This window comes from Sinocyclocheilus rhinocerous, unplaced genomic scaffold (assembly GCF_001515625.1).
Source record: "Sinocyclocheilus rhinocerous isolate Xijiao unplaced genomic scaffold, SAMN03320098_v1.1 scaffold271, whole genome shotgun sequence".
In the NCBI taxonomy this organism is placed as follows: Eukaryota; Metazoa; Chordata; class Actinopteri; order Cypriniformes; family Cyprinidae; genus Sinocyclocheilus; species Sinocyclocheilus rhinocerous.
In genome coordinates, this window is record NW_015657574.1 from 984,042 (window position 1) to 1,009,612 (window position 25,571).

The following is a 25,571-nucleotide window of genomic DNA, read 5'->3' on the forward strand; positions in this document are numbered from 1 at the left end:
AAAAAAAAAAAAAAAAAGTGTGCTGTAAATGTGTCTTTAGGAAATGTCAGTGAATTTCCTGATGTGAGCGGATATAACACCTTTCCTATTTAATGTCATACTGCATACTGTGTGTTAGATTGAATACTTGTCAGTTATGTGTGCGAGAGAGAAAGAACCTTTTTTTCCTCTTTCTCTCTTTTTGGCTAGTCTATCTACCATGTATTTTGACACAAGTTTTGTCAGATTTCACGGATCTTTTTATAGAAAGAGCCTATTAGATGGGCCATTTTATTGGTCTCATCTCTCTCAGTGAGCAAGAAATATGTGATTGGACCCAAGAACAAACCTCCATCACACTAGGTTTATTAATAATGAGTCAAATCTATAGTGGAGCTTCGGTTGATGAAAGTCCATTGAATGGGCAACTAAGAAAGGCTTTGGAATATGGTGATATTATTTGGGGAATAATAGATAAATAAATCTTTCATGAACAATTTCAGGCCATTTTCAATTGATTTTCTCTTTGGTTTTATCAGTTCCTGGAGCTTGCACATAACTCAGGCTTTCTCACACATACCGCAGAGGTAAACTCCATCACTGGGTGGTATTGATTTTTACCCAAGTTCCCCAGCGGAGTGTGAGCTTGTCATGTGTACGGCTGAATCACCAATGAAGTAGCAACGTGTGTTTGTACGTATGATCACAGCTGTTAAAAAAGATTAGCAGCGAGCTCTGCTTTTCATTCTTCCTGTCTCTGCCGGCTGATGATACATGCACTGATGGCTCAATCACGCAGACAGAGGAGAGGAAATCTGCTGGCTTTTTTAATCTCTGATGCTTGCATCACATTAGTCCAGACTAGGGTTGCTCGATTATGGCAAAAATCATAATCACGATTATTTTGGTCAATATTGTAATCACGGTTATTTAACACTATTATGAGGGGGTCATATGACCAAAGCTTTATACGAGTAATTTATTTAAAGATGTGAAAGTGATACATATCATATATATATTTCCTGTAAATAAGGTTGCTATGACATCTACATTGTAGAGACCAGCGGAATTTCAAACAAACAAACAAAAAGTCCTCAAAATTATTGAAAATAACTAAACTGTCAGTAATAAAAAAGCAAAGGACAAATACAATAGAATAAAAAGATACAAATGAAACAGACTGTGCTTTAATGTTTTTTATGCAAGTCTCAAGCAGTTTACAGCCTAATACAGAAATTTATATGTAAATATAAAATAAAACCGCATAGTCTTCACTGTAAGAATTCAACATTTTTTGTTTTTTATTAAAGCTACAAAAGTCCTTCACTCAAGAGCAGTGTGTGATTTTGAATTTGTCTTTTGTTGTTTGATTAATATTAAGCACAGTCGCAGCAGGAAAATAGTCCACTGTCACTTTAAGAGCCGTACGGATCCAATTTACCGTTACACTCGTATATTCATTCTCAACTCTTTACGTTTATTTATTACATGACCGACGAAGGTATACATGAATAATCACTACGCGCCACATTTTGACACATTTTTGCGTGTATTTGACCGTTTAGGCGTGCACCTTGAGCTAAAAGATGACTTTACATGTCCGTGTTCTGTTCCGTCTCTGAGCACATATATATCTTCCTGAATAGCAGCGCAAGTTCTCTTTCACGCTTTTAAAAACATGAATAAATATACTTCTATAAATCAAGCACATCCCATTTTCCAAAAGTCACGTTACATGATTTTACTAATTTGCACATGAAATTGGGCTTTTATGGAGGAACGAAAGCACAGCGCTTGAAAAGGGGGTGGAATGGGGCGCAATAATCATTTTATCTCGATTATTGTATTTTCATAATCGTTGGAGGCCAAAATAGAAATCGAAACTGTTTTTCCATTAATTGCACAGCCCTAGTCCAGACTCACCGTGGTGCGTTTGGAAATGAATGCTGCTCATCTCTGATTAATTGCTGCATTTAAATGAAAGTTTTATGCTGCTTGTTCAAAAATTTGATGAAACGTATTTTTTTCAGGGTTAGCATATTGCACCAACACATTAACATAATTAATGTGCGTAAGTAACATTCTCTTTTGTTTGCTTGTTTAGTTTGCTAGTTTTCCAGTTCAGTGCATGGGCAGAAACGGCAAATTTGTTTGCATAATTATATCATACTGATATAATTTATTTTAAAGCTGCTTTTCTACACCACAGGGCTCAGCAATAAGGATTTTTTTCCTGCTGGCCCACTCAGAATAGTAGCTATAAATGTAAATGTATGTATATGTGTATAAATAAATAATAATAATAAAAAAAATATGTAGTAGTAGTTGTTGTAGTTGTTGTAGTTGTAGTAGTAGTAGTATTTAATTGTTTGATTTAATTATTTTATTAATTACTCATATTTAAAGAAAATCTGATTTCCAAGCCTGGAAAAGTTTTAATTAAAAAAAATTATAAATTATAAAATTATATTATAAAAAAAATAAAAAATAATTAAATAATAATTATTGGTCATTAGTTTCTGTAGTGAATATCCATGTTTTTAGTTATGCTCAGTATTTAATTGGGTTGATATTGGTATTTTAAAAATTATCCAAGATTTTTTTGAATTTCATTCTTTCCTGTCTTAATACATGGGATCTCTGAAATATTACAGCCATGTAACTCCATAACAATTTATTTTTTTTCCCACTTTTTTTTTTGTGATGGATGATTTAGATGTAGTAACAATGTATCATTGGCCCAGTAGAGCAAGTGAGAATCATGCTCTCATTCATGTCTTTCCTGAGTTGAGAAACAAAAATGTATTGAGAAAAAGAGATGGACAGACAGACTGGGAGGAGGGAGAGTGTGAGAAAAAATAAATAGGAAGGCAAGGAAAATGTGGTGGGTGCGTGGGAGACCACATCAACCTCAGTCAGCCAAGTGGTTCCTCTTTAGTGTTTTCCATGGTTGATGGGTGAAAAATGAGGGGTTTTATCATCAACCACCAGGCAGCACAAACCTGTCACACCTCACACAACAGGTGTTGTCGTTCCGTGGCCTGAAGGTGTGACTCAAAAATGGGTCATGTCATCAGCCAGCCTAGCGAAGATGAGGTGCGTGTGACAGGGTGAGAGAAAATGCCTTTTTTTACAGTTGGGAAGACAGTGGCTGTGGAAGAGAGGACATGACAAAGCCAGTTGTAGGGCCTATAAAATCTTTTTTTTTTTTCCCCAAATCCTGTTTTTAGTTTTACATTTTCTAGATTCTGTTTGAGTGGTTTAATAAAATTGTAATAATTTCTAAACAATAGAATTCTTCAAACTTTAACAGTTTAAGAATTTTTTAACTTTTTCATTCATTCATTCATTCATTCCAGATTTAATTCATTCATTCCAGATTTAATTCATTCATTCCAGATTTAATTATTTATTCCAGATTAATTTATGTATTTATTCATTCATTCCAGATTTATTTATTTATTTATTCCGGATTTATATATATATGGGGTAAAAAAAAAAGAAAAAAAATCATATATATATATATATATATGTGTATATATAATTTGTTTTTTTGTTGTTGGTTTTTTTACCCCAGAAATGTCTGGTTTACTCTTTCTGGATTCTGAGTTTTATGAAGTAATAAAAATTTATTAACAAAATGGTGGTAATAAAATGAATCCTCATTCACACAGAGACATGCAGAGCAGGCAGACTTTAATATTGTGATTTAGTCATCCAGGTTTTTGCCATATCTTGTGACATTCTGCTTTACACAGTAAATTCCATTTTTATGACTGGATTCTGTGATGCCGTTCATGTTTTCAGCATTGCAGGATTTATAGAGCCCTACAGTTGTGCTGGTTTTGTGCTAGGTCTTGAATGAATGAATAAGGAATGTGCTCTTTTCAAAGGTCCAAAAAGTCGTCTTGGAAATATCTACTTCTCTGCAGTTTTGTTGAGCTTGTGTGGAGGAAGTTGTTTGCCTAAAAGCGGTTGTCCTTTTGTCTGAAAGGCTGTAATTATATGAATTGTTCTTGTGTGTTCAACACTATTGTGTTTCTTCCTTGGTTTTGCAGAAAGATTTCAAGTGAGTTCAGCCCAGTACCACGTTTCCTCCAAGCCTCCAGACGTTCTTTATTCCTTCCTTGTGGTTGGAAATCCTGCCATTTTTTTTTACGACTTAGAGCCGTCACATTTTTGGGACTTAACTCTTAACTCTTTTGCTTTATGAATAAATCTTGCATATTTTTATGCAATTTTTTTGAAGAGGTCATCTAAAGAGGAACCAGTTCCTCAATCTTTTGGGAGGAACGATACCGATATATCGGCCGATATTCTTTATGTGTAGGCTATATTATAGTACAGTATAGTCAAAAGTTTGGACACTTCCCATTCGTGTGTCCAAACTTTTGACTGGTACTGTATATAGAATACTTAAGAGCTCCAACACAGGTTCAGTTTGCAAAGTAAAAGAAAAAAGCTGGTGAATGTACTTGTTCTTGAAATTTAAAGGAGACTCAACCCTCTTTTTAGTTGTGATATAGTGTCTCAGTCTCACTGGTGAATTTGGAAGCCAAGCAAATTAGAATAAAACAATAATAATAATAATAATTGTATATTATTATTCATATGACAGTTATAGCCATATATTGTAAAACAGTTACACTGTGAAATAAATGAAAATGATTTTTTTTTTCAGGTATATTATTTTACCTTACTCTACTGTAGGGAAATTGCAATACTTTTGTCCTCATTTCTACACTTGCAAGCAGGGCCTAAAACTAACTTTCACATCTGCCAGTGGCTGGTGGCCATAAATATTTTTCTTTCCCATTAAACTGTTTTTGCAAAAAACGGGCAGTTGCTACTACTACAACAACTAAACATATTTAATTAAAAAAAGCTATTTGAAATTAGAACCAACCACTGCATTTTAATCACGACACAAACAAAGATACAAAGATAAAACCTGCATGAAACAAAAACAGACAGGCTGAACGAGAACGCAAATTCACTCTCTGACAGCAGGTGGTGGTTATGGATCAGCAATGATAAGAGGGGAAAAAATGCCATAGAAACTTTTGTGAAGTCAGTTCCCTTCAGAAATACATTCATTGAGCTTGCTGTACCTGTACAGTATTTTCTCTGTGCGTGTCTGTTAATTTTAGGCCATGCTTGCAAGAGATAAACCCTTGAGCTTTTATTTTGGCAGAAACTTCAGTTAAACTTTTATTTTGGTGGAACACTCCAGCTTCTGTGAATGCACTTAACCGTAAACTTCACTTCACTTATTATAAATAACTTAACACGAATAGAACAAAATATATACAACTTGAATTAAGAAATTAAACAAGGTAACTGTGTAGGGCAAGCAAGCTACTGCCAAACAATAGGGGCAGGTTTATGCAGGAAGCACAGATTTTCCAAATGTAAACATCTAAAATGAATAAATAATAATAATTAATAATATTTGTTTTCACAAACTCTGTGTTGTGTATTTTCTGGTAATCCAGTGAACATGCAGAACATAAGGATTCGTATTTAAATAAGTCTTTTTGTAGTATAATAATCACAGACACACTATATATACATGTACTTAACTGTTTTTTATTTATTCATCAAAAATAAGACAAATTCCATAAAATTCCGCGTTATACAGTAAATTCTGTTTTTATGACTGAATTCCGCGATTCCATCCATGTTTTCTGCATTAGAACGAGGCATCAGTTTACTGCATCCAGTGTAGACAACATCACTGATTATAATGGGTTCTTATTCTACACCGGACGCGAGCGGCGCGATGTGATGTGACCGATGTGATAAGCATGAGTTCTGGGCCACGGCGCGGCCAGTATAAACACCAGCATTGACTGAGTGGCCGCGCTCAGCTCCAGTGGCCGTAACACAGGCTTTAATGCGCCGCAGACGCGTGTCGTGAGGCGCAGATCAGCTCTAGTCTCTAACGTCACTGAATCTGCTGTTAAAAATTAACCATCCATTCATCATATCATCATGCAAAACTAAGAATTAGAATCATTGTAATGGGACAATCAAATATAAGTGCAGGTGGGTGGTGGGCGGATAATTTGAAGCAGCGGACTCGGGTGAAGTTTGAGCTCATCCGCGCATCTCTACACTACAGTGACCTGGGTCGCCAGTAGCAAACAATGGAGCACACTCTGCTGGACAAACTAAGTAATTACACCATTCAGAACCATTTAATCTGTGTTATATGTTCTGTAAAACAAACTGTTCATACCTCAGATGATGCCAACCCTGAAACAGCTTACAGAACTACCACATTTTGCTATAAGTTTGATTGCATCATATAATAATTGCTGTTAATAGTGTTCATCGTCTGTTTGATTGCATCTTTAATTGATTTTTCCGTATATTTCTGCCATATGTACATTAACTGACAGTCACCACTGATAAGCTACCACTAAATATTGTAGAAACTTAATTTGCTGTAAAGTTGCTTTGCAACGATTTGTGTCGTGAAAAGCGCTATACAAATAAACTTGAATTGAATTGAATATCGGCGGTATAATCGCCGATACCGATATATTGGCGACAGGCTCATATCGGCCGATAATATCAGCAATACGATATATCGGTCGGGCTCTAGTACTGTGAAAACGTGAGCACTCAGCCTCCTTCCCAACCCAAAAAGAGCATTTATTAAAATCAACCTTCCTCAAAATATTCCTCAACTTTGTAATGTTGATGAATGCATCGCCACATGATCATTAACATTTACACATTGGCGATGCCAACTTGTTTATGAGAAACTTGATCTGCCCAATCACAGTAATGTAATGAAAAGAAAGTCAGATGATCTCTGTACATTTCATCTGGCTAAATGTTTGTGCCCCTAATTTCAGCATCAACTGCTTTCTGAATCTGTCATGGTAATGCAGGCTTTGCAAAGTGGATGTTATTGCAGTAGGTGGGCGTTAAAACTATATTGGAGTTGAGTCTCAAAACCTGTGTCTTTGTGGAGAAAACCGCTGTTGCTCATTTTACTTGTGAAACAAGCATTTCTTAAAGGCAAAGCGGGGAAAAACAGGCAGCTTAATTCTAGGGGTCACAGAGAGGGTGAATTTTGTTTCCACACTGCTCTTTTTTTAATGTCAGTCTTTTTCTTTTTTCAGCTCTCTTTTTGTATAAAGGTTTGTACCTCTGTGTGTATTTTAGTGCAGACTGAACCAGATTCTTTCAGGAATTTAATTCAATGTTCATTCATTATTTTATTCATTATTCATTCATTCAGTCCAACCATACACTTGGTTATTGCAGGTCTCATTTGAACAGCTGTTTTCACCCCAACATAATGTTTTTCTCCTGTTTCCAGCTTAAGTGAACACATCTGATTTAGCTTGTCAAGTGCAAATTAATTAGTGTAGTAGTTAAAGCTGGGATGTTAGTTTAGGCTTGGATTGATAGGATTCCCTTAAGGGTGCTTCAGGTTACGGGTAGATAATGACTAGGTGAACTGGAAATGTGACATAAACGATATTAAATGGTTACTAAGAGTAGGAGCTGTGCATATTTAAAAAATTTAAGATGAAACTTTATAAAAAATTTACTCTTTTTTTTATTTTTATTTTTTATTACAGTACTTATGTTCAGCAAAGCTGCATTAAAATTAAACACACAGTAAATACTTAAAAGACTACATAAATGTAAAGACTACATTATTACATAATGCTGAACATTCTATTCATCAAAAAATACTAAAAAAAAATGTTACTTGAGCTCCAAAGCGACATGATTTCTAAATTAGAGTGATTTCTGAAGGATCACATGACACTGAAGACTGTAGTAATGGCTGCTGAAAATTTATTCACAGGAATAAATTATTGTTGTAAATAATTAGATATTAGAATGTTTCACAATATTACAGTTTTACTGTGTTTGTTTTTAAATGAATGGGAGACTTCTTTCAAAGCCATTCAAAAATCTTTGCCAACCCCAGAATCTCTGAACGTTATTGTGTAAGGGAAAATTGTTATTATGTTATATCTAAAAGCTACGCTGTTTTCTATTACTGTGTCTTTCTTTCTATAAAGTCTTGTGCTATAAGGTCACGTTTTGCAAGAGATTTGTTCTCAGAGTTAAAGTTCTCATTGCTATGTTAGTCATCTCTGCCCTGCTCACGGTTTCCCTCGTCAAGCTCGTCACTGGTATCTGTCTCATTAGCTGGTTACATGGGATCTGTCAGCCCGCGCTGCCCCCATCTGTCATACTTTGGGCTATAATTTGGCAGCTGTGTATGACTAAGCCACAGAGTTCCTCTCGGCCTTGCAGAAGCACCTGTGCTGCAACCTCCGAAATTTATTACAGCAAGATTTCTGAGTGTGAGCAGACGGGAGAGGAAAAGCACTCTCTCAAAGAATGGAAATACCCATGACCTCATCTACAGTGTGTGCCAGTGTGTGTTGAGGTTAGTGTGCCGCCACACCCGGCGCTCCACACACCCCTTCCAGCCATCGGGAGGTCAGGACTCACCGGCAGGAAGATTATCTCATGTTTTCATCAGCGCATACATAGAGTCTAGCACTACAAATGTGATTCATAAACTCAAAATGTCCAGTGATTCAGCTGGATGTCTATTGTTTCATTCAACCGCCCTATTTGGGAATAGATTTCTTTATTTTGCTGAAGTAATAATGCTTACTCTTGCTCTTGTGCTACATGCTGTCATCAAACACAGAATATTAGGTCATTTGTTTTTTTTCATCTGATATTTTTAGCTCTGTACATTCATACTCTGAATCTTTTACGCAATGTCTACATCCTCGTGAAGCATTGCTCTTCTCCCAGGGTTGTTCTCCTGTGGTGCGTGTGGCAGATTATGTAGGTGTGTGTAGTCATTGGGCTTCAGCTCTCTCATTAAGGTTAACCCAGCAGCACCGCTGCTCTGCACCACAACACTCGGCAGATGGTTGCCAGGATACCAAGGAAACTGACATTTCAGAGCTTCTCCTGTCATATGGGAACAATGTTCATCTGTAGTACATTATAATTTAAGCAATGATGAGGCCTTATACTCATGTAGAGCCACCTGCTGTATTCATATTTCACCTGTGTGACCATGAACCCAGGTCTCATTTTAGGTTTAGTCATTGGTAATCTTACAAGGTTAAAGCAGTTTGTAAGTGTGTCAAGGGTTTTCCAGGTTAATATACTTTTTCCTCCTCCAACGTAATGAGTTGAGAGACATTATTAAAATGCTCAGTACCAATAAGCCTGTAATTATTTTCAGGTTATGGCAGTTTAAAAAATTTTTAGTTAAAGCAAATGCAATAATTTTTCAATATTACATGTTAAGTGAATTAAAAACTCATGTTTTTAGAATTAAAAACCTTGCATTATAATGTTAGTATAAAATTTGTGAACATTTATTTTTAAATAAATAGTAATAGTTATATATTTCTCTATAATACAGATGGGATGTTTATTTTTGGCAGGTACTCTTGGAAGTCGCACACAAACTGAAGTAGCGACAGATCTTTTCTTGTTGTGATGTGACATACCTGAGTGTAACTGGTTATCAAAAAAATTTAGGAAAGGGACTTACTTCAAAAATGAATACAAGCTTTCGGTTGATTGTAATTTTAGAAAACAGAATTACATTTTCATTTAATGTCAACTGTAATGATTATCCTAAAATCTAAAAATAGAGACAAACGAGTGCCTACATTTAAATATCCAATATCAACCAATAGGAGCTCATTTGATCAATATTACTGCAATTCCCTGCAGTAATTTAATCTGATGTTTAGGGTTGGGTATCGAGAACTGGTTCCATTTTAGAACCGGTTCCAAATTTCCAATAATCGGGTATTCGGTAAGACATGTGCATTTCAATTCCGCTTAACGATTCCCGCGTTCGCATTTTAATGTGATTTTAAACTATTTAAGTGCAGGAAGGGAAAGAACATGCACACTGTTTGCGTGCAGTGCACACATCTGAAGCGCGAGCACCGAGAACAGTGGTCCCGATGCAGGTTCCCGACCTGTGTCCGATTTCGAACTGTTCCGTGCATTTCCACAAATGTTGTTCCGGGCCAGAACTGACTTCTCTTTCACATTTATCGACCAGTATGCACAAAATACCTCAGTATATCATCATAAACACAGCCGTTTTTTTGTCTTAAGTGAATGTAAACAGATGAGAAAGAAAACGCATGGGTAACAGTATTTTTAGATCTGTGTGTGTTCGGTGTTAAAGAGACAGCCGTCTAATAAACGTGCTGCCTATCATTAATGTTAATCAAAGAACAAAAGGAAATCATTAACTGACTGAATATCGTTAGTAAATTTAATGCGGATTAATCAATATTTTATGAAAAGAAAACTATACAGTGTTTTTAAACTTTTGATTTCAATTTCTTTACCTGACATTTGTTCGGTTTTATTTATGCTATTGCTAATTAATTTGTTTACTTGTCTTTAACAATTTTAATGTTTGAAATTTATATTAGTCTAGTTGTTTTTTTCTGTGGTATTTTTTTGATAAAACCATTGACATAAAATAGAATAAATGTTTGACATCTAAATATTTGACTTAAAATTTGTTTAATGGATTTTTTTATCTTATTGGAATCGGAATTAGTAATCGATAAGAATCAGAATCGATAAGCAGAATCGGAACCGGAATCGATCAAATTCAAACGATACCCAACCCTACTGATGTTAGCAGGATTGTGCTTTCAGGCAAGTGGCAGATAATATGTTCGACTTGAAGTTGTTGAATTGCTTCTGATCATCTCTGCTTATTGCACAGTTGCATCATACTCAAAACCATCATGCTGATATCTAGTCAGTCGGTTTGGTTTGTGTCTATAGTTGTGCAGTGTTTTGCCTCTCCACGGTGGTGGTGGCATTGATTTATTCATGTGGTGTAATCTGCCCTTTGGCACAGCCAAGTATATGAACAATGTTGCAGTTAAAGGCCTGCCACCCTGAACTATGGCTGGAACTGTATAATAAAGAAATATTATTTGACCAGTTTTCTTTCCTTAGAGTTGAATGAATTTCATGGAAAATTGTCTTACCTAGATAATCAAAGGAAGCAATATGTTTTTTTTCTTGGTATTTGTTGACATAAAACATGCCACTCACTTCTCATGAGAAAACACTTAAGTGTTATGGTGGGTGGGTATTGCCATTCTGTTTTAATTTCTGTGATGCTGTGTGGTTGTTGTTGTTGCCATCTTAAAGTGCTTTGTCCCCTCCATGGCCCTTCTATTTACCTCTCTATTTATTTCTCCATTTTGACCATCAAGATATCAGCTATGATTACCGTATTCTTATACTGTTCTCATTTTTCTCTGTTTCAGTTCTGCATAAAGGGATGAGAGAAGGAAGGTCAGATCACCTAATGGTCCAGCACACATGCCTGATTCAGGTTCACTTTAAAGTTCACATTCATCGTGCAATTATCTGTCCTCCATTCTCTGGCCTCTCCAGCTGAGTGGCTGCTCATGTTCCCCAAGCTTCGTTATTTCAGCTACACTGCGGGCATGCTGCAGTGCTGAGCTCTGCCACTTAGCCGTACCATGACCAGTCTAAAGCGTTCACAGACCGAACGCTCTGTGGGCGGCTCTGTTCCCGCCACAGATGAGTTTTATACTCGCCGTCTGCGCTTGCCCAATGGAGGCGCGCCACCCCCTCGCAGTGAAAGCACGCACTTGACTGGCACGCCCGGGGTTCCCAAAATGGGCGTCCGAGCACGGGTCGCTGACTGGCCCCCCAGAAAAGATGGCGGCAGTGGAGGAGGGGGTGGAAATGGAGGTGGGGTGTGGCACATCACAGTGGAGACGGATTCCCCTTCCACCACCACAGGAAGTGCCCAGAGCAACTTGTCAAGCAAGCTCGGTCACCTGATCAGCCCTCAGGACTCATCCATGTTGCGGAACATTCACAACACTCTGAAGAACAAGATGCAGAGCAAAGGCAAAGACAATCGCTTCCTCTCACCCGATGGGTACCTCGGGTCGCCCCGGAAGGGTATGCGGCGTATACGGCAGCGGAGCAACAGCGACATCACCATAAGTGAACTAGACGGCGATGGTAGCGAGGGCTGGTCTTTCTCAGGATGGACGCCCATGCATCGAGAGTATGGCAGTACATCATCCATTGACAAGCACGGTGTGTCTGGCGAAAGCTTCTTCGACATGCTCAAAGGCTATCAGACCGACGCTCCGGACCAGCGCAGCCCTGCCCCTGAAAAGTTAAGCGAATTGCTGACAGTAGCTCATAAACAAACTGCCCTCGACTTGCCCGACGGACCTCTTGGTCCTCCACGTGGCAGTCCTGCCAGTCGCCTGAAAGAAAGAGAAAAACACATGAAGAGGCGTTCAAAGTCAGAGACGGGTGGAGAGTCCATATTCCGCAAGCTACGTAGCGTCAAAGCCGAAGGTGATTCGTCACGTGCGGGTTCCGACGCGGAAGACGGAAAGTCTGATGACGTGGGTCCTCCTCCTAAACCATGGGTCTGCCAGAAAGGTTTCGCGCACTTTGATGTCCAGAGTATTCTTTTTGACCTGAACGAGGCCGTGCAGAGTCGGCAAAGCGCTGTGAAGCGGAAGAACACCACCACTGGTGCCTCTGCTGCAGCCGCAGCCTCGGCCTCCACCACGTCTTCTCTCTCGTCCACCCAAAGCGGGGCTTATGGCTCCCCTTGTGGCAGCCAGGAAGAGCTCAACATCAAGGACGGGCCTTCTCTAGACTCAGGTGACGACAAGAGCAACGATTTGGTCCTCAGCTGCCCATGTTTCCGGAACGAAATTGGCGGTGAAGGAGAGAGGAACATCAGCCCTTCCAAACAGGGCAGTATCGGCAGTGGTGCCTCTAGCTCTTCCAGAGATGAAGAAGGATCCCCTGAAAGAGCTCCCAACACACATTTTAGCAATGCAGGGGTGGCTGTTCTTGAAGCCCCCAAGGATAGCAAGAGTCTCCATCATGATCGTGGAAAGAGCAACATAGTAGAACACGTGGACTTCGGTGCTTATTATTACAGGAAGAACTTCTATTTGAGAGGTGAGTGTTAACATTTTGCATTAATGGTACACTTGATGTACTGGTAATATTTTTTCAATGGAGATATTCATGCAAATTAGGGTTGTGTATGGAGGACTAGGAGTGCCACTCCACATAAAAAGGAATCAATGATCAATTGATTAAAGGGATAGTTTACCCAAAAATGAAAATTCTGTCGTTAATTACTCACCCTCATGTCATTCCAAACTCATAAGACCTTCGTTCATCTTCGGGGAAAAAAAAAGAAAAAAATAGTCCATGTAACATTGGTGGTTCAACCGTAATTTTAGGAAGCTACGAGAATACTTTTTGTGCACAAAGAAAGCAAAAATAACAACTTTAATCAACAATTTCTTCTCTTCCGTGTCAGACTTCAACGCTTGTTCACGACAGTACCATGACGAAAAAGAGGATTCTCGTAGCTTCATAAAATTAAGGTTGAACCACTGATGTCACATGGACTATTTTAAGGATGTCTTTACTAGCTTTCTGGGCCTTGAATGTGGTAGTTGCGTTGCTGTCTATGCAGGGTCAGAAAGCTCTTAGTTTTCATCAAAAATATCTTAATTTGTGTTCTGAAGATGAACAAACGTCTTACGGGTTTGGAACGACATGAGTGTGAGTAATTAATGACAGAATTGTCATTTTTGGGTGATCTATCCCTTTAAGTCAAAAATAAGATGTAAATAAATCACTTTTCAAGTAAAAATTTGTAAGCACATTTAAAACGTAGATGTAGTTAATATTTATTTAATGTTTATATATGCCTATGTAGTTAAATGTTGCAGAAAAATAATTATTTAATAACTTTTCAAATGAAAAAGTTATATCTTGACAAAAAGTTATATTTGACAAAAATATCTTGACAAATATTTATATACATATTATTGATTTATCCCACTTGGCAATAGAAAAAAGAAAAACAATTTGTTAATTCTTTACAAAAATGCAATGTTGCATTTAAAAATGTGTTTAACTTGTTTATAATAAGATCTGTACTTAATCATTTATGGCACTTGTCTAAATTGCTGCTGTTTTTAATCAAGTTAATAAATCATTAATTGAAAAATGATTAAAATCCTCAGAGCACTGGAACTACTTAGGTGTCGATGAGACCCTGGGACCGGTAGCGGTCAGTATTCGTCGGGAAAAACTTGAGGATCACAAAGAGCACGGCCAGCAATACAACTACAGAATCATCTTCAGAACCAGTGGGGTGAGCACTCATTCACACCGCCCAATTCCATTGGCATATATAGTTGTTGTAGTGTCTGAATGCAACGTGCTTCCTCGTGCCTGCACAGAAAGAGTTAATTCTAAGCAGTTAGCGGAGAGAGAGATCCAGGTCTGACGCCCACTGCTATCTTATATAACATGCTTAGAGGCAAGTTCTCTCTGCTAGTGCTCGGCACAGATCACACTGTGCTCTGACTGGCTCGTCACCGTACTGCTTCTCAATCACACCGCTTTTGACAGCAGCTTTAAATGGATGGATCTCTCTAATTATAACACAAAAGGCTCTTAAATGTGACCTCAGCCTTTGGCATGATTTATAGAAACTGCTTATGATTCACATGCATTCTGATGGGCCTTAATAGCTTTGTGACTAAGGTGACGCTCAGCCCAACATGGCAATCTTTCCACTGCTATTTTGAGACAGGCAGGTGGGCAGATGTCGTTTAGCTTAGTATAAAACTTTTGTCCCACTCATTACGACACCTTTTCAGGTGTTTGAGATCTCTGAATCATAATGAGCAGGTACTAAAAGACAATAGTATGTTGGATTCTGGAGTACTAAGTACTAATTTTCTCAGAAAATCTTATAACAGTATTTAACACCCACCCTTCGAGTCACACCTGTCATTTTCAAATGTTATACAGATAATTGTTTATGTATGCCTACACATATTTAAAACAATAATACAAAGACATCTCTCTGCCATATCTCTAACCTTCTGTCTATAGTTAACAACCTTACGGGGCTCCATTTTGGAGGATGCTGTGCCCTCCACCTCCAAGCATGGCTTGGCTCGAGGCCTGCCTCTAAAGGAGGTGTTGGAGTACCTTGTACCTGAGCTCAATGCCCACTGCCTCCGTCTTGCCCTCAACACACCCAAGGTCACAGAGCAGCTGATGAAACTGGATGAACAGGGGGTATTATGATCTTACATTCCCTTACAACTGACAAATTATATGCTATTATGCATGTATGATAGTTTGGGGTGTCAATCATGTAATCTTTTTCAAAAGCTTTTTATTATAATTGTAAAAGTGAAGAATCATCCCCACAGAACATTGGTGATTAAATTATTTGAATGATTTATTGTGGTGAACACACACACACACCTATCTATCCGTCTGTCTGTCTGTCTGTCTATAGTATTTATTTTATAAAAAATACAAATTAAAATGTGTAAATGCAATGCAAAACATTTTTTGTTGTAATGAATAAATGTATTTATTCATTTTTTTTAACTAATTTTCAATAGATCGTTTAATTTTTAAAAGACTTTGATTATTCTAAGTGGTATTTCATATATGCTAATGCTTTATTGCTCTGTTAAAAATGTTTAACAATATTTTTATTTTTAATAATTATTTGTATCTTAAATTATCACATTAATTTGGCAGCCCAAATAACAGAATATATATTGACTTCTGTTGTTCCTGTTTTTCATGGGCTAATGGTCTTTATTTATGATCTGTTCTGCAGCTCAGTTTCCAGCTGAAGGTGGGAATCATGTACTGTCAGGCTGGCCAGAGCAGCGAGGAGGAGATGTACAATAATGAGGCAGCAGGTCCGGCCCTAGAAGAGTTCCTGCAGTTGCTGGGGGAAAGGGTGCGCCTTAAGGGTTTTTCCAAGTACCGTGCCCAACTGGACACTAAAAGTGAGTCTTATCATCTTGAAGGTTTATTTAATTGCCACTGAAGCCTGAAAGGGGCTTATTGTGTGATTAAAACAGCATGTAGCTAAAGGGGCAAAACAGCTATTGAATCTCTGACCTCATGTCAGTCTAGTAGTCTATAGGGCTAGTTAATTAATTCTAACAGGATCACACTCAAATGAGCCTGCAGCGCATTCTAAATACGTCCCTCCACTGTCAGCGGTTTATTGACAATTTGAGGTTGTGATTAAATGGGAATGGATCTAACCACCAACAATCATCTCCTGTTCTATCCTCTGGTTTGTTTCAAATTTGAACTCAGTGCCCTTATTCGAGACCCAGTCATGCATGCCGTGCCTGGCAGCTGTGCTCCACCTCTCCCCTGTGACCATAAGAAATATTGTCTCTGATCACAAGCATGCTTTTAATTCCATTTATCAGACTTGACATTTTACCCCTTACATTCCCCCCTCCGCTGCTAGCGTGACCGAGAAGGGCGGCAGAGTTGTCAGAAAGCTTTGATCTGAAGGGACTGAGGAGAAGATGAGTTTGTACCGCCATGGTCCAGAGCGACAGTATCCTGTTTGTGAACAATAGAAAAAAGGGGTCCTTTAAAAGAGCGGGAGCCATATTTTGCCCTAACAAGTCAAGGAGTGTTAAATAAATGAGACCGTATGATCAAAGGCTTTAGACTGTATATTCCCTTCAGACAAAACAGAAATCCTTCTTTGTTTAACAATAGAAAAGCAGGTGGTCATATAAAAGCCATGTATGAAAGGTTAATGTGAGCTTTTTCTTGCAGCGGACTCTACCGGAACACATTCTTTGTACACAACTTTTAAAGACTATGAGATCATGTTCCATGTGTCTACAATGCTGCCCTACACGCCCAATAACAAACAGCAGGTAAGCTATCCAACGACAAACACCATTATAATCGTTTTTTTTACTTTCATTGTTAAACTATCACATACACATACATGTTTGGGGTCAGAAGGGCTTTTTGGAAGTAATTAATAATTTTATTTATATCTTGAAAAAAATATATCATGGTTTCCACAAAAATATTAAGCAGCACAACTGTTTTCAACATTGATAACAAATGTTTCTTGAGCACCAAATCAGTATGTTAGAAATTATTTATAACGGGTCATGTGACACTGATGAATAGAGCAATGTCTGCAGAAGATACTGCTTTGCCATCACAGGAATAAATTGCATTTTAAAAATATTAAAATAGAAATCAGTTATTTTTAATTGTTACAATACATTTCAGTTTTCATTGCATTTGAACGATAGTGTATACTGATCTATGTTGTTTGTGTTTCATAGCTGTTAAGGAAAAGACACATCGGAAACGACATCGTCACAATCGTGTTTCAAGAGCCTGGAGCAAAGCCCTTTAGCCCCAAGAACATCCGCTCACACTTTCAGCATGTCTTTGTGGTTGTACGAGCGCACAACCTGTGCTCCGACAACACCTGCTACAGGTGAGTGGATTGGACATTTATTTAGCTGCAAAAAATTCACACCGATTAAAGTCCAGGTGGATTTTAAATTTTTTTGTAATTTGTAATGGTGCATTTTGCATCAACCCCACACACAATGACTTTCAGTGTATGTCCACAGCAGTGCTCAACACTGTACAATACAGCAAAACCAGTGTAGACCAGAGTAGTAATGAATCGGTTGGAAAAAAACTAATTCAAATTATTCTACAGAATCATTAACTGAATCCATCAGAGCAGTTACTGAATTGCCATGTGACTCTCTGTAACTTTCATTCATATTCCTGTGTTGATGAATTTTCTTTTGAAACTGGAAGTTTGGGTGGGACATTGAACTCCTTTATAATTGCATCATGCCTTGAACATGATTAGTTTGTAGATATTGGTGTTATTGTATTGAGACATTGTCATTCCCAAGAGCATTTAATTGGACAAAAAATCTGAGCAGTAATCAATATTTTTGGTATGTTTTTCTTGAATAGAAAGACTGTAATGTGTAAATGCAATTTTCTGCTGAATTTATTTGCCTTTTATTTTTTTTTAGCTGGTAGACTTGAACTAAAAGCCACAATTTTGATTGCATGACTGGTTGTTCATATAACACTCATAGCCTTGTTGAGGTTGAAAGTTATTTTGTAATAAATGGCATTTACACTGTAGTTCCAAAGCTAGATTTTTTAAAAAGAAATTAGTATTTTTTTATTCAAAAACTACATACTAAATTGATTCTAAGTTACAGAAAAGACATTTATGTTACAATAGGCTTTAAAGGGGTGGTTGACTGGGTTTTTTCTAGGCTTGATTGTGTTTATGGGGTGCAGTCTAACATGTGTTCATGCTTCGTTTTTTAAAAAACGCATTATTTTTCACATAATTTACCTTTATTCCACACCGATCTGTCCCTTCTCTAACAAACGCCTCGATTATTTCCTGTTTTTATGAAGCCCCTCCCTCAGAAATACGCGATGGGCTGAGATTGGTCAGCTGGCTCAGTGTGTTGTGATTCGCTAAACCGCCTCTAGAGCGCGTCTGAACATCCCGCCCCTCAAGCTCAGAATGTGCTTCGGTTGTATTGTAAACAATGACGTCCTCTATATTGCTTATCAATCTGAGCCCAATTGAGACGCAGAGAATATTAATGAAGGTAACGGACCTGGGAAGAAGCTCGTTGTAGTCCCTTACCAGCCGTTTTTGTAGGCATTAAACTGCCAGAATTTTAAAAGACGATATCTCCGTTTGCATTGAACTTTCAGCGCTGCAACTTTGCAGATATTGTTTATGCTCAAACATCAACATTACACACTAACTAACGTTAAAAAAGTGAAATTGCAATCAACCACCTCTTTAAATACTGCTGTTTTTTTGTATTCAGTTATTTTCAATAGTAATAATATTCAACAAATTTAGAGTTTTACTGTATTTTTGATCAAATAAATGCCCTGGTGAGCATAAGAGACTTCTTTCATAAACATAAAAAAAAATCTTACATCTTACAGACCTTAAACTTTTGAAAAGTAGTGTAAATAAAATTTTGTTCAAATATAAAAAGAGTAATTTTTAATTACAAATATTGGCCTATTAATTTAAAATCAGCTTTTCCCTATCTTGTTGTAACACCAGAATCCATTATCAGTCAGCCTCTGATTGTAGTGGTGTTGTTTTTGGTTTTATTTTTGGAGAAATGGATTTTCTTCCTGCCCATGGTGGGTTATGTTCTCGCTTGATGTCCTCTGGCCAGCTTATTATTCTTGTCGTACAGCACATTACCCAGGAGAGCACTGCTCTTAACCACTTCAAATGAGCTAGGCCCGCTTAATTTCCTTCACGCCTACTGGGGGCTGTTTATCAGTAGGATTTGTTGATCGTTGCATTGCTTGCAGTCCAACCTCGAAAGTGCTACTATGAGTCAAACAAAAGACAGAATGTGTGCTTATCTGAACCGAACGGGCAACAAATATGATGTTGATTATTGATATCTTCATTGTGCCTTACTCCCTTAATCTTTCGCTCACATACTCGCTTGCTCCCTCTCTCCCTTGCTTGCTTTCTGTTTTGCCTCATGAAACTAATAAGGTTCTAATTGCTGATGGGCCTCATTGTGTGTCGTCTTAATTATACCCAGTAGGGAGCCTCATTGCTGTTCAGCTCTGAAAGTACAGAAGTTACAAAGGCCCGTCCTGACCGAACCTCTCTGGAACAATAAGCTAAACGGAGCACACAACAAACGAGAGGGCTGCATGCGCACCCTTGCCAACTGTCCTCTCATGAGAGGGGCTTTTTGGGGGCTTGCCGCTTAAACCCGACAACCCTGCTCCTCCTTCCCTGATGGGCTCCCTCCCTCTCATAGCCCTTTCAATCGCACACCGAATTATTCTTGTGAGCATGAATTTTCCTCAGCTGTGGCCACTCTTGCTGTATTAACCTGCTTGGACTGTTTAGGCAGGAATTGGGATGGAAGTCAAGAAGTGGATCAGGTGGGTTCAGCAGGTTTCCAGTTTTTCATTTGTAAGCGTTTTGCGTTTCTGTTTATTCGTGTAAAGGTGAAACACGGGTATGAAGAGTGATTAAAGGTGTTTATGGAGAGAGTTAATGATTTATATGCCCTCCTGTTGTTTTATTGGCTGCTGTTGGGTGTACTGAAGTGGTTAACACTGTTCACTGGAGCCCTATAATTTTGGCAGACAACCTCTCAGCCACCAGTGAAGTAGCAAGGTAGATGGTAATGTTGTACAAAGCAGAAGCTGTTAATGCTTTTTTGCAAACAGTCCGTACAGAAGTGTTTTCCTGCATCGCTATTGTGACGCCGCTGAGTCTACATTGTCACCGCAAATGCAATTATGTTGCTGTGAGGTTGCAGTCTGAATTAAATATGATGGAATCTGCAATTTTACCCCTAAAATAAGCACAGAAAATAGATTTAAACATGGTGAAATGTGTTAAAGCTCTTTTTGGTAAACTGCTGCAAAGCTTTTCAGAAAGTTTCTATAACTAATTCTCAACTCAAAATAAAACCCAAATAAAGTGTCTCTGTCCAACATAACAGCAGCAACAAGTTTATGAGAATGTGGACAGGAAGTAGAACAAATGATTATTTAGTGCGAACGATTTACTTAAAACGAGGGAACAAATTATTATTTCATGCACACAATTCACTTAAAATGGGGGAACGAATTAGTAAATCATGCATGTCGTGTGGTGCTCCGTAATAAATATATTATATAGCAGACAGTTGATATTTTAATAATATTTCACAATATTACCGATTTTAGTGTATTTTCAAATAAATGCAGCCTTGTTGGGTGTAAGAGACTTCTTTAAAAACATTTAAAAAAAGATTACCGATCCCAGACCTTTGAATGGTAGTGTGACAACAGAAGGTATTTTACTTAAAGGGGTCATATGATGTTGCTAAAAAGAACATTATTTTGTGTATTTGGTGTAACTTGTAATATTCCAAAGAGAAAGGAAAACTTGGAATTGCATCATATGACCCCTTTAAAGAATGCTTATGTGTTACAATAAATTGTTGTAAAACAGTATCCACTTGTTAAGTCGTGACGTAAGGAGTGCTGTTTCCAGGTCCAAGCCTCTACTTTGTTTCACTTGAGAATACCATCTCAACAGCTGTTACACATTTAAGCTAAACTTTTTTAAATTTACAGTGTACACTACGATCTCCATTCGTAAGGCGTCCCAGACATAAATATTTTCATGATTTATAAAAAAAATGAATCACTGTCTGGCCATCTGGGAATTTGGTATGGAGATAAAGTTAGGATTATAATTTTTAGGTAGTATTATATCACATTCTGAGTGTATATTAGTACAATTTGTTGTTTTCTTGTGGCGTCTGATAGAGCGTTTGGACCCGGAAGCGGTGATGCATGACGTCAGACTTGACAAGCGGATTGTTTACACAGAAACCTTGAATGTTATACCGGAAATTAGTGTATCAGATTGGGTTTGTCCTTTGAACAAGTTGACAGTTTGTGAGAACTCTGCTCTGTGTATGCGATACTTGTACACCTGTGTATTTCTGAGTGGGTCAGGGTGTTATTTGCTTGTGTGGAGGTTCTTTGGTTCCTTGCTGTGGGCAGTGGATGCTCCACCAACCCACACTCTGTGTATTTATACTTCAGATATGTAATCCAGTTTGCCTCTCCACCTAAGCCAAGGGGGTCGGCTGCAACAATAAAGTCAGCCCGCTTGCTGTTAGTCACTGAATAACCGCTCAATGCCTAGAAGTGGATTATGTTTGGATGGAATGTGCACTGCTCTATTCTGGCTTTTGAAAAATGTTGATGACTGTTATTGTCCGCACTCTCATACAGAATTTGGTTTTTGTATCCCATTGGTGAAGCACGATTGTGGGTGTTTGGACTGCTTTATGCTTAAACAGAAAACAATATAATGCAGAGATTTAAAATAATAGAGTAATTGCAAAAAAGAAAGTTTTATAGGTTTTACTACTATGGTAAGTTGTGGTCGTGCCTTGTTTTTTTTAACCGAACCATGGTAAAGCCATCCTGCTCTTTGAAGTACATTAAGGTACCATGCTTAAATACAGATGAGATGTGAAAATGTGTTTTAAATGATACCAAGTGGGACAGAGGACTCTGTTAGTTATGGGAAACACGAATCCCATTAACACTTGCAGCAGTTTAACACTTCCATTTGCTTACACTAACAACTCCTTATTCACCGCTTGGCAATAACATGCGTTAAATAAAAGTTATTTCAATGTTTGTTAGATGGGAGCGATTTAAAATAAGCAGTTACAAAAAAAGTCAAGTCAAGTTTATTTGTACAGCGCTTTTCACGATACAAATCATTGCAAAGCAACTTTACAGCAAATTAAGTTTCTACAATATTTAGTGGTAGCTTATCAGTGGTGACTGTCAATTAATGTACATATGGCAGAAATGTACAGAAAAATCAATTTAAGACGTAATAAAACAGACGATGAACACTATTAACAGCAATTATTATATGATGCAATCAAACTTATAGCAAAATGTGGTAGTTCTGTATGTTGTTTCAGGGTTGGCATCATCTGAGGTCCTCTGAGGGGTTGGCATCATCTCTTCTCAGGTGTTCTGGATCCAGACTGAAGCTTGTGTAAATCCTAGTTACAAAAACAGCCGGAGTTAGATATCAACAAGTTATTCGTCTCAGTCCATACTTCGGCAAAAACAGAGAAACAAATAGATACATAATTAGCGTAGCTGTTGTTCCAACCAAGCAAAATTGATTTGTCATCGGCATAACAGTGGAAAAAGTATCATGATGTTTTTTTTTTGTGTGTCTCAAGGTAATACCATTATATTGTTTCAAAGTACCAGGGATTATCAAGGAAAATACCATGATCATAATCATATATCATCATTAATTACCATGATGTACATTATTTTATGGATCACTTCTTGTGGGAATCAGGCCAGCAACCTTCTGGTTACCAGCCTGAGTCTTTACCAAGTCTGTGTTATTTATGCATTTATATATTTATGCCTGCAGGCAAAGAAAGAGAAACAATATTACGGAGTTAGATATCAACAAGTTATTCGTCTCAGTCCATACTTCGGCAAGCTGTTGGGACTGCGGGAGAGAAGTTTATGTTATGATGAATTTGCAAGCTCATTTTTCTACCACACACGTACATGTTTCCCCTCATTGTTTTTACAGATGAAACCCACGCACAGACAGCAGTACTTTCTTTGGCCCCCCTCTCTCTACCACCAACTTCTGGGCCTCACTGTTCTTTGTCTTCCTCCTTCAGTATCACTGTAAGATCGAGGCAGTGGCTCTCTTCGGTCCAGCCTCATTACTGCTATGCCTGGCTAGTTGCGTATGAGTTCCAGGCATACCAGACAGAGCAGGAAGCTTTAGATGTCCATTCCAGAGGCTTAATGAAAGGAAAAAGCAGGGGAGAGATGAAGCAAGTGAGGTAGAAAAGAAAAATGTGATGGTTTTCAGAGATGGAATTGAATTCAAAAGGTTCTTCTGTAGAATATAAGGGGTCTGTCTGAGTTTCCTAGCACTGTGTGAAGTAGTCAACAGTATAATAGCCATCCATGTTGTTTTGATAATTTCCTCCTTTTCCCATTTGGCAAAGTATTTGATGTCCCCACTTCACACTTTTGACTCTTGGTTTCATCATTTTCATAGCAGCCACATTGTCTTTCGTTCATGCATAAACATGAGGGCCTTTAGGGAAGTTTGAGGATGGTTTAGCAATTATCTTGAGCATGTGATGAGCAATTTGTCTCATTGTTTGAAATCTTCTCTCTTGTTTCCCCTCCATTATCTCCACCCCCTCATTCACAGCGTGGCAGTGGCTCGCTCACGAGATGTACCTGCCTTTGGACCGCCTATTCCCGAGGATGCAACGTTCCCAAAATCCACCGTCTTTCGAGATTTCCTGCTAGCCAAGGTCATCAATGCTGAAAATGCAGCCCACAAGTCAGACAAGTTCCGCGCCATGGCCACTCGGACGCGACAGGAGTACTTGAGGGATCTGGCTGAACGGCACGTAACAAGCACACCTATCGATCCCTCTGGCAAATTTCCTTTTATTTCTTTGGCCCACAAGCGTAAAGAGAAGACCCGGCCATATTCTGGCGCAGAGCTGCGTAGCCCAGGGTCCATCACCTGGCCTGTTTACGCCGAGGACCATGGAGCCGGAGGAGAACTGGAGGCCCTGCTGGCTATTTCAAATGACTTTCTAGTGCTGGTGGACCCAGAAGCCAAGGCTGTTGTCTTCAACTGCACTGTCCGAGATGTCATTGGTTGGACGCTGGGGAGCCCTGCTTCCATGAAGATCTACTATGAACGTGGAGAAAACATCTCTCTGCGCTCCATTAATAACAACACAGAAGACTTCCGTGAGGTTATCAAACGTTTAGAGGTAAGTTTGAAGTTGCATGACAGTATCATGACTAGGGGTGGGCTATATGACCAAAATCTTGCGATATGATTCACGATACGAGTGATTTTATTTCACGGTAATGATATAAATCACAATATAGTTATTGCTTTAAATAAGGACTTTATGATATCAACATTTTTGATACCATAGAAATTTTATAATTTTTGTCACCAGTGTCAATATCACAAAAAACTAATACTAATTTTTTTTGCCTAAAAAAAGCACAAAAAAAACTAAAGACAAGTAAACAGTCAGTGATTAAATAAGAATAACAAACTAATTACAAACAATAGGGCAAAAAAACTACAGCAGAACAAATAAATAAGAAATGCTACATACATTGTATGAAGTAATCAAATGTATAAAACACTGCATATTCTTCACTGTGTAAATATATATTTCTTCTTAACGTTACAAAATTGATTTAGTCAAGAGCAGTGAGAGATTTTCTGTCTCTTGATGTTTGATTAACGTGAATGACAGACAGCAGGAATATTAGACTGCTGTCACTTTAAGAGCTGCCCGGATCAATATACTGTTTCACATGCGTTTTCTTTCTCAGCTGTTTGCTTTCACTTAGGACCTAAATTACTGTGTTTACGAGGATACATGCAAAGATAGCCATTTTGACATACAAATGTGTTTATTTAACAGTTCAAGGCCTATAAAGTGGCAAAAATAATTTCAATACCAATGAGTCAAAGACTCATCTCCTGAGCCACTGCACAAAGGAACAAAATGTAACCAACACAATAAATCAGTGCAAAATAGTTTTAATAAAGCTCAAATAGTCTTCAGTTTACACATCTGTTAGGCTACATTTACACTAGTTAGTGTTCGTTTTAAAACGCATAGCTCAGACAGAATCATGATTTCTATTAATTTTCCACTGATTTACTGATGAGCATTAGCAGCTTCCAGCTCTCTTCCATGTGTTCTCTCTTCCATGATCGCTGCTCATTTTTGGGCCCCCTTCCCTATTAATATAATAGACCTAATATTACCACCCAAGCAAACAAAAATATTTCTTAATCAGTGGAAACCGATACAGTGTTTTCTATCGGAATAAGCGCTTGCGTTCAGTCAATAAAAATCGAATAGTTCTTAATTTGTTTGAGAACTGAGAAAGACAATACCATATAGTCGTGGCCACATAACCACCATCGGGAGTGCATTTGACATGTTTCCGTCCTGAAATCTCGTGTGGGTTGAACTAATTTTTTTACGCACCTCATCCCAAAC

The 25,571-nt window shown here is 38.1% G+C and overlaps 1 protein-coding gene across 2 annotated transcripts in view; it reads left to right on the plus strand.

Annotated features, from left to right (window-relative positions):
• The window catches only part of LOC107721317 (signal-induced proliferation-associated 1-like protein 1), an 83,299-nt gene that overhangs the window by 40,848 nt on the left and 16,880 nt on the right, over positions 1-25,571 (plus strand). For both annotated transcript variants that reach the window (XM_016529260.1, XM_016529261.1), the window contains exons 2-8: positions 11,310-13,011; positions 14,097-14,227; positions 14,977-15,165; positions 15,725-15,899; positions 16,699-16,802; positions 17,229-17,386; positions 23,729-24,308. In XM_016529260.1, coding sequence (XP_016384746.1) covers positions 11,529-13,011; positions 14,097-14,227; positions 14,977-15,165; positions 15,725-15,899; positions 16,699-16,802; positions 17,229-17,386; positions 23,729-24,308 — 2,820 coding nt within the window. In that variant the 5' untranslated portion in view covers positions 11,310-11,528. The remainder of the gene's footprint in view (positions 1-11,309; positions 13,012-14,096; positions 14,228-14,976; positions 15,166-15,724; positions 15,900-16,698; positions 16,803-17,228; positions 17,387-23,728; positions 24,309-25,571) is intronic.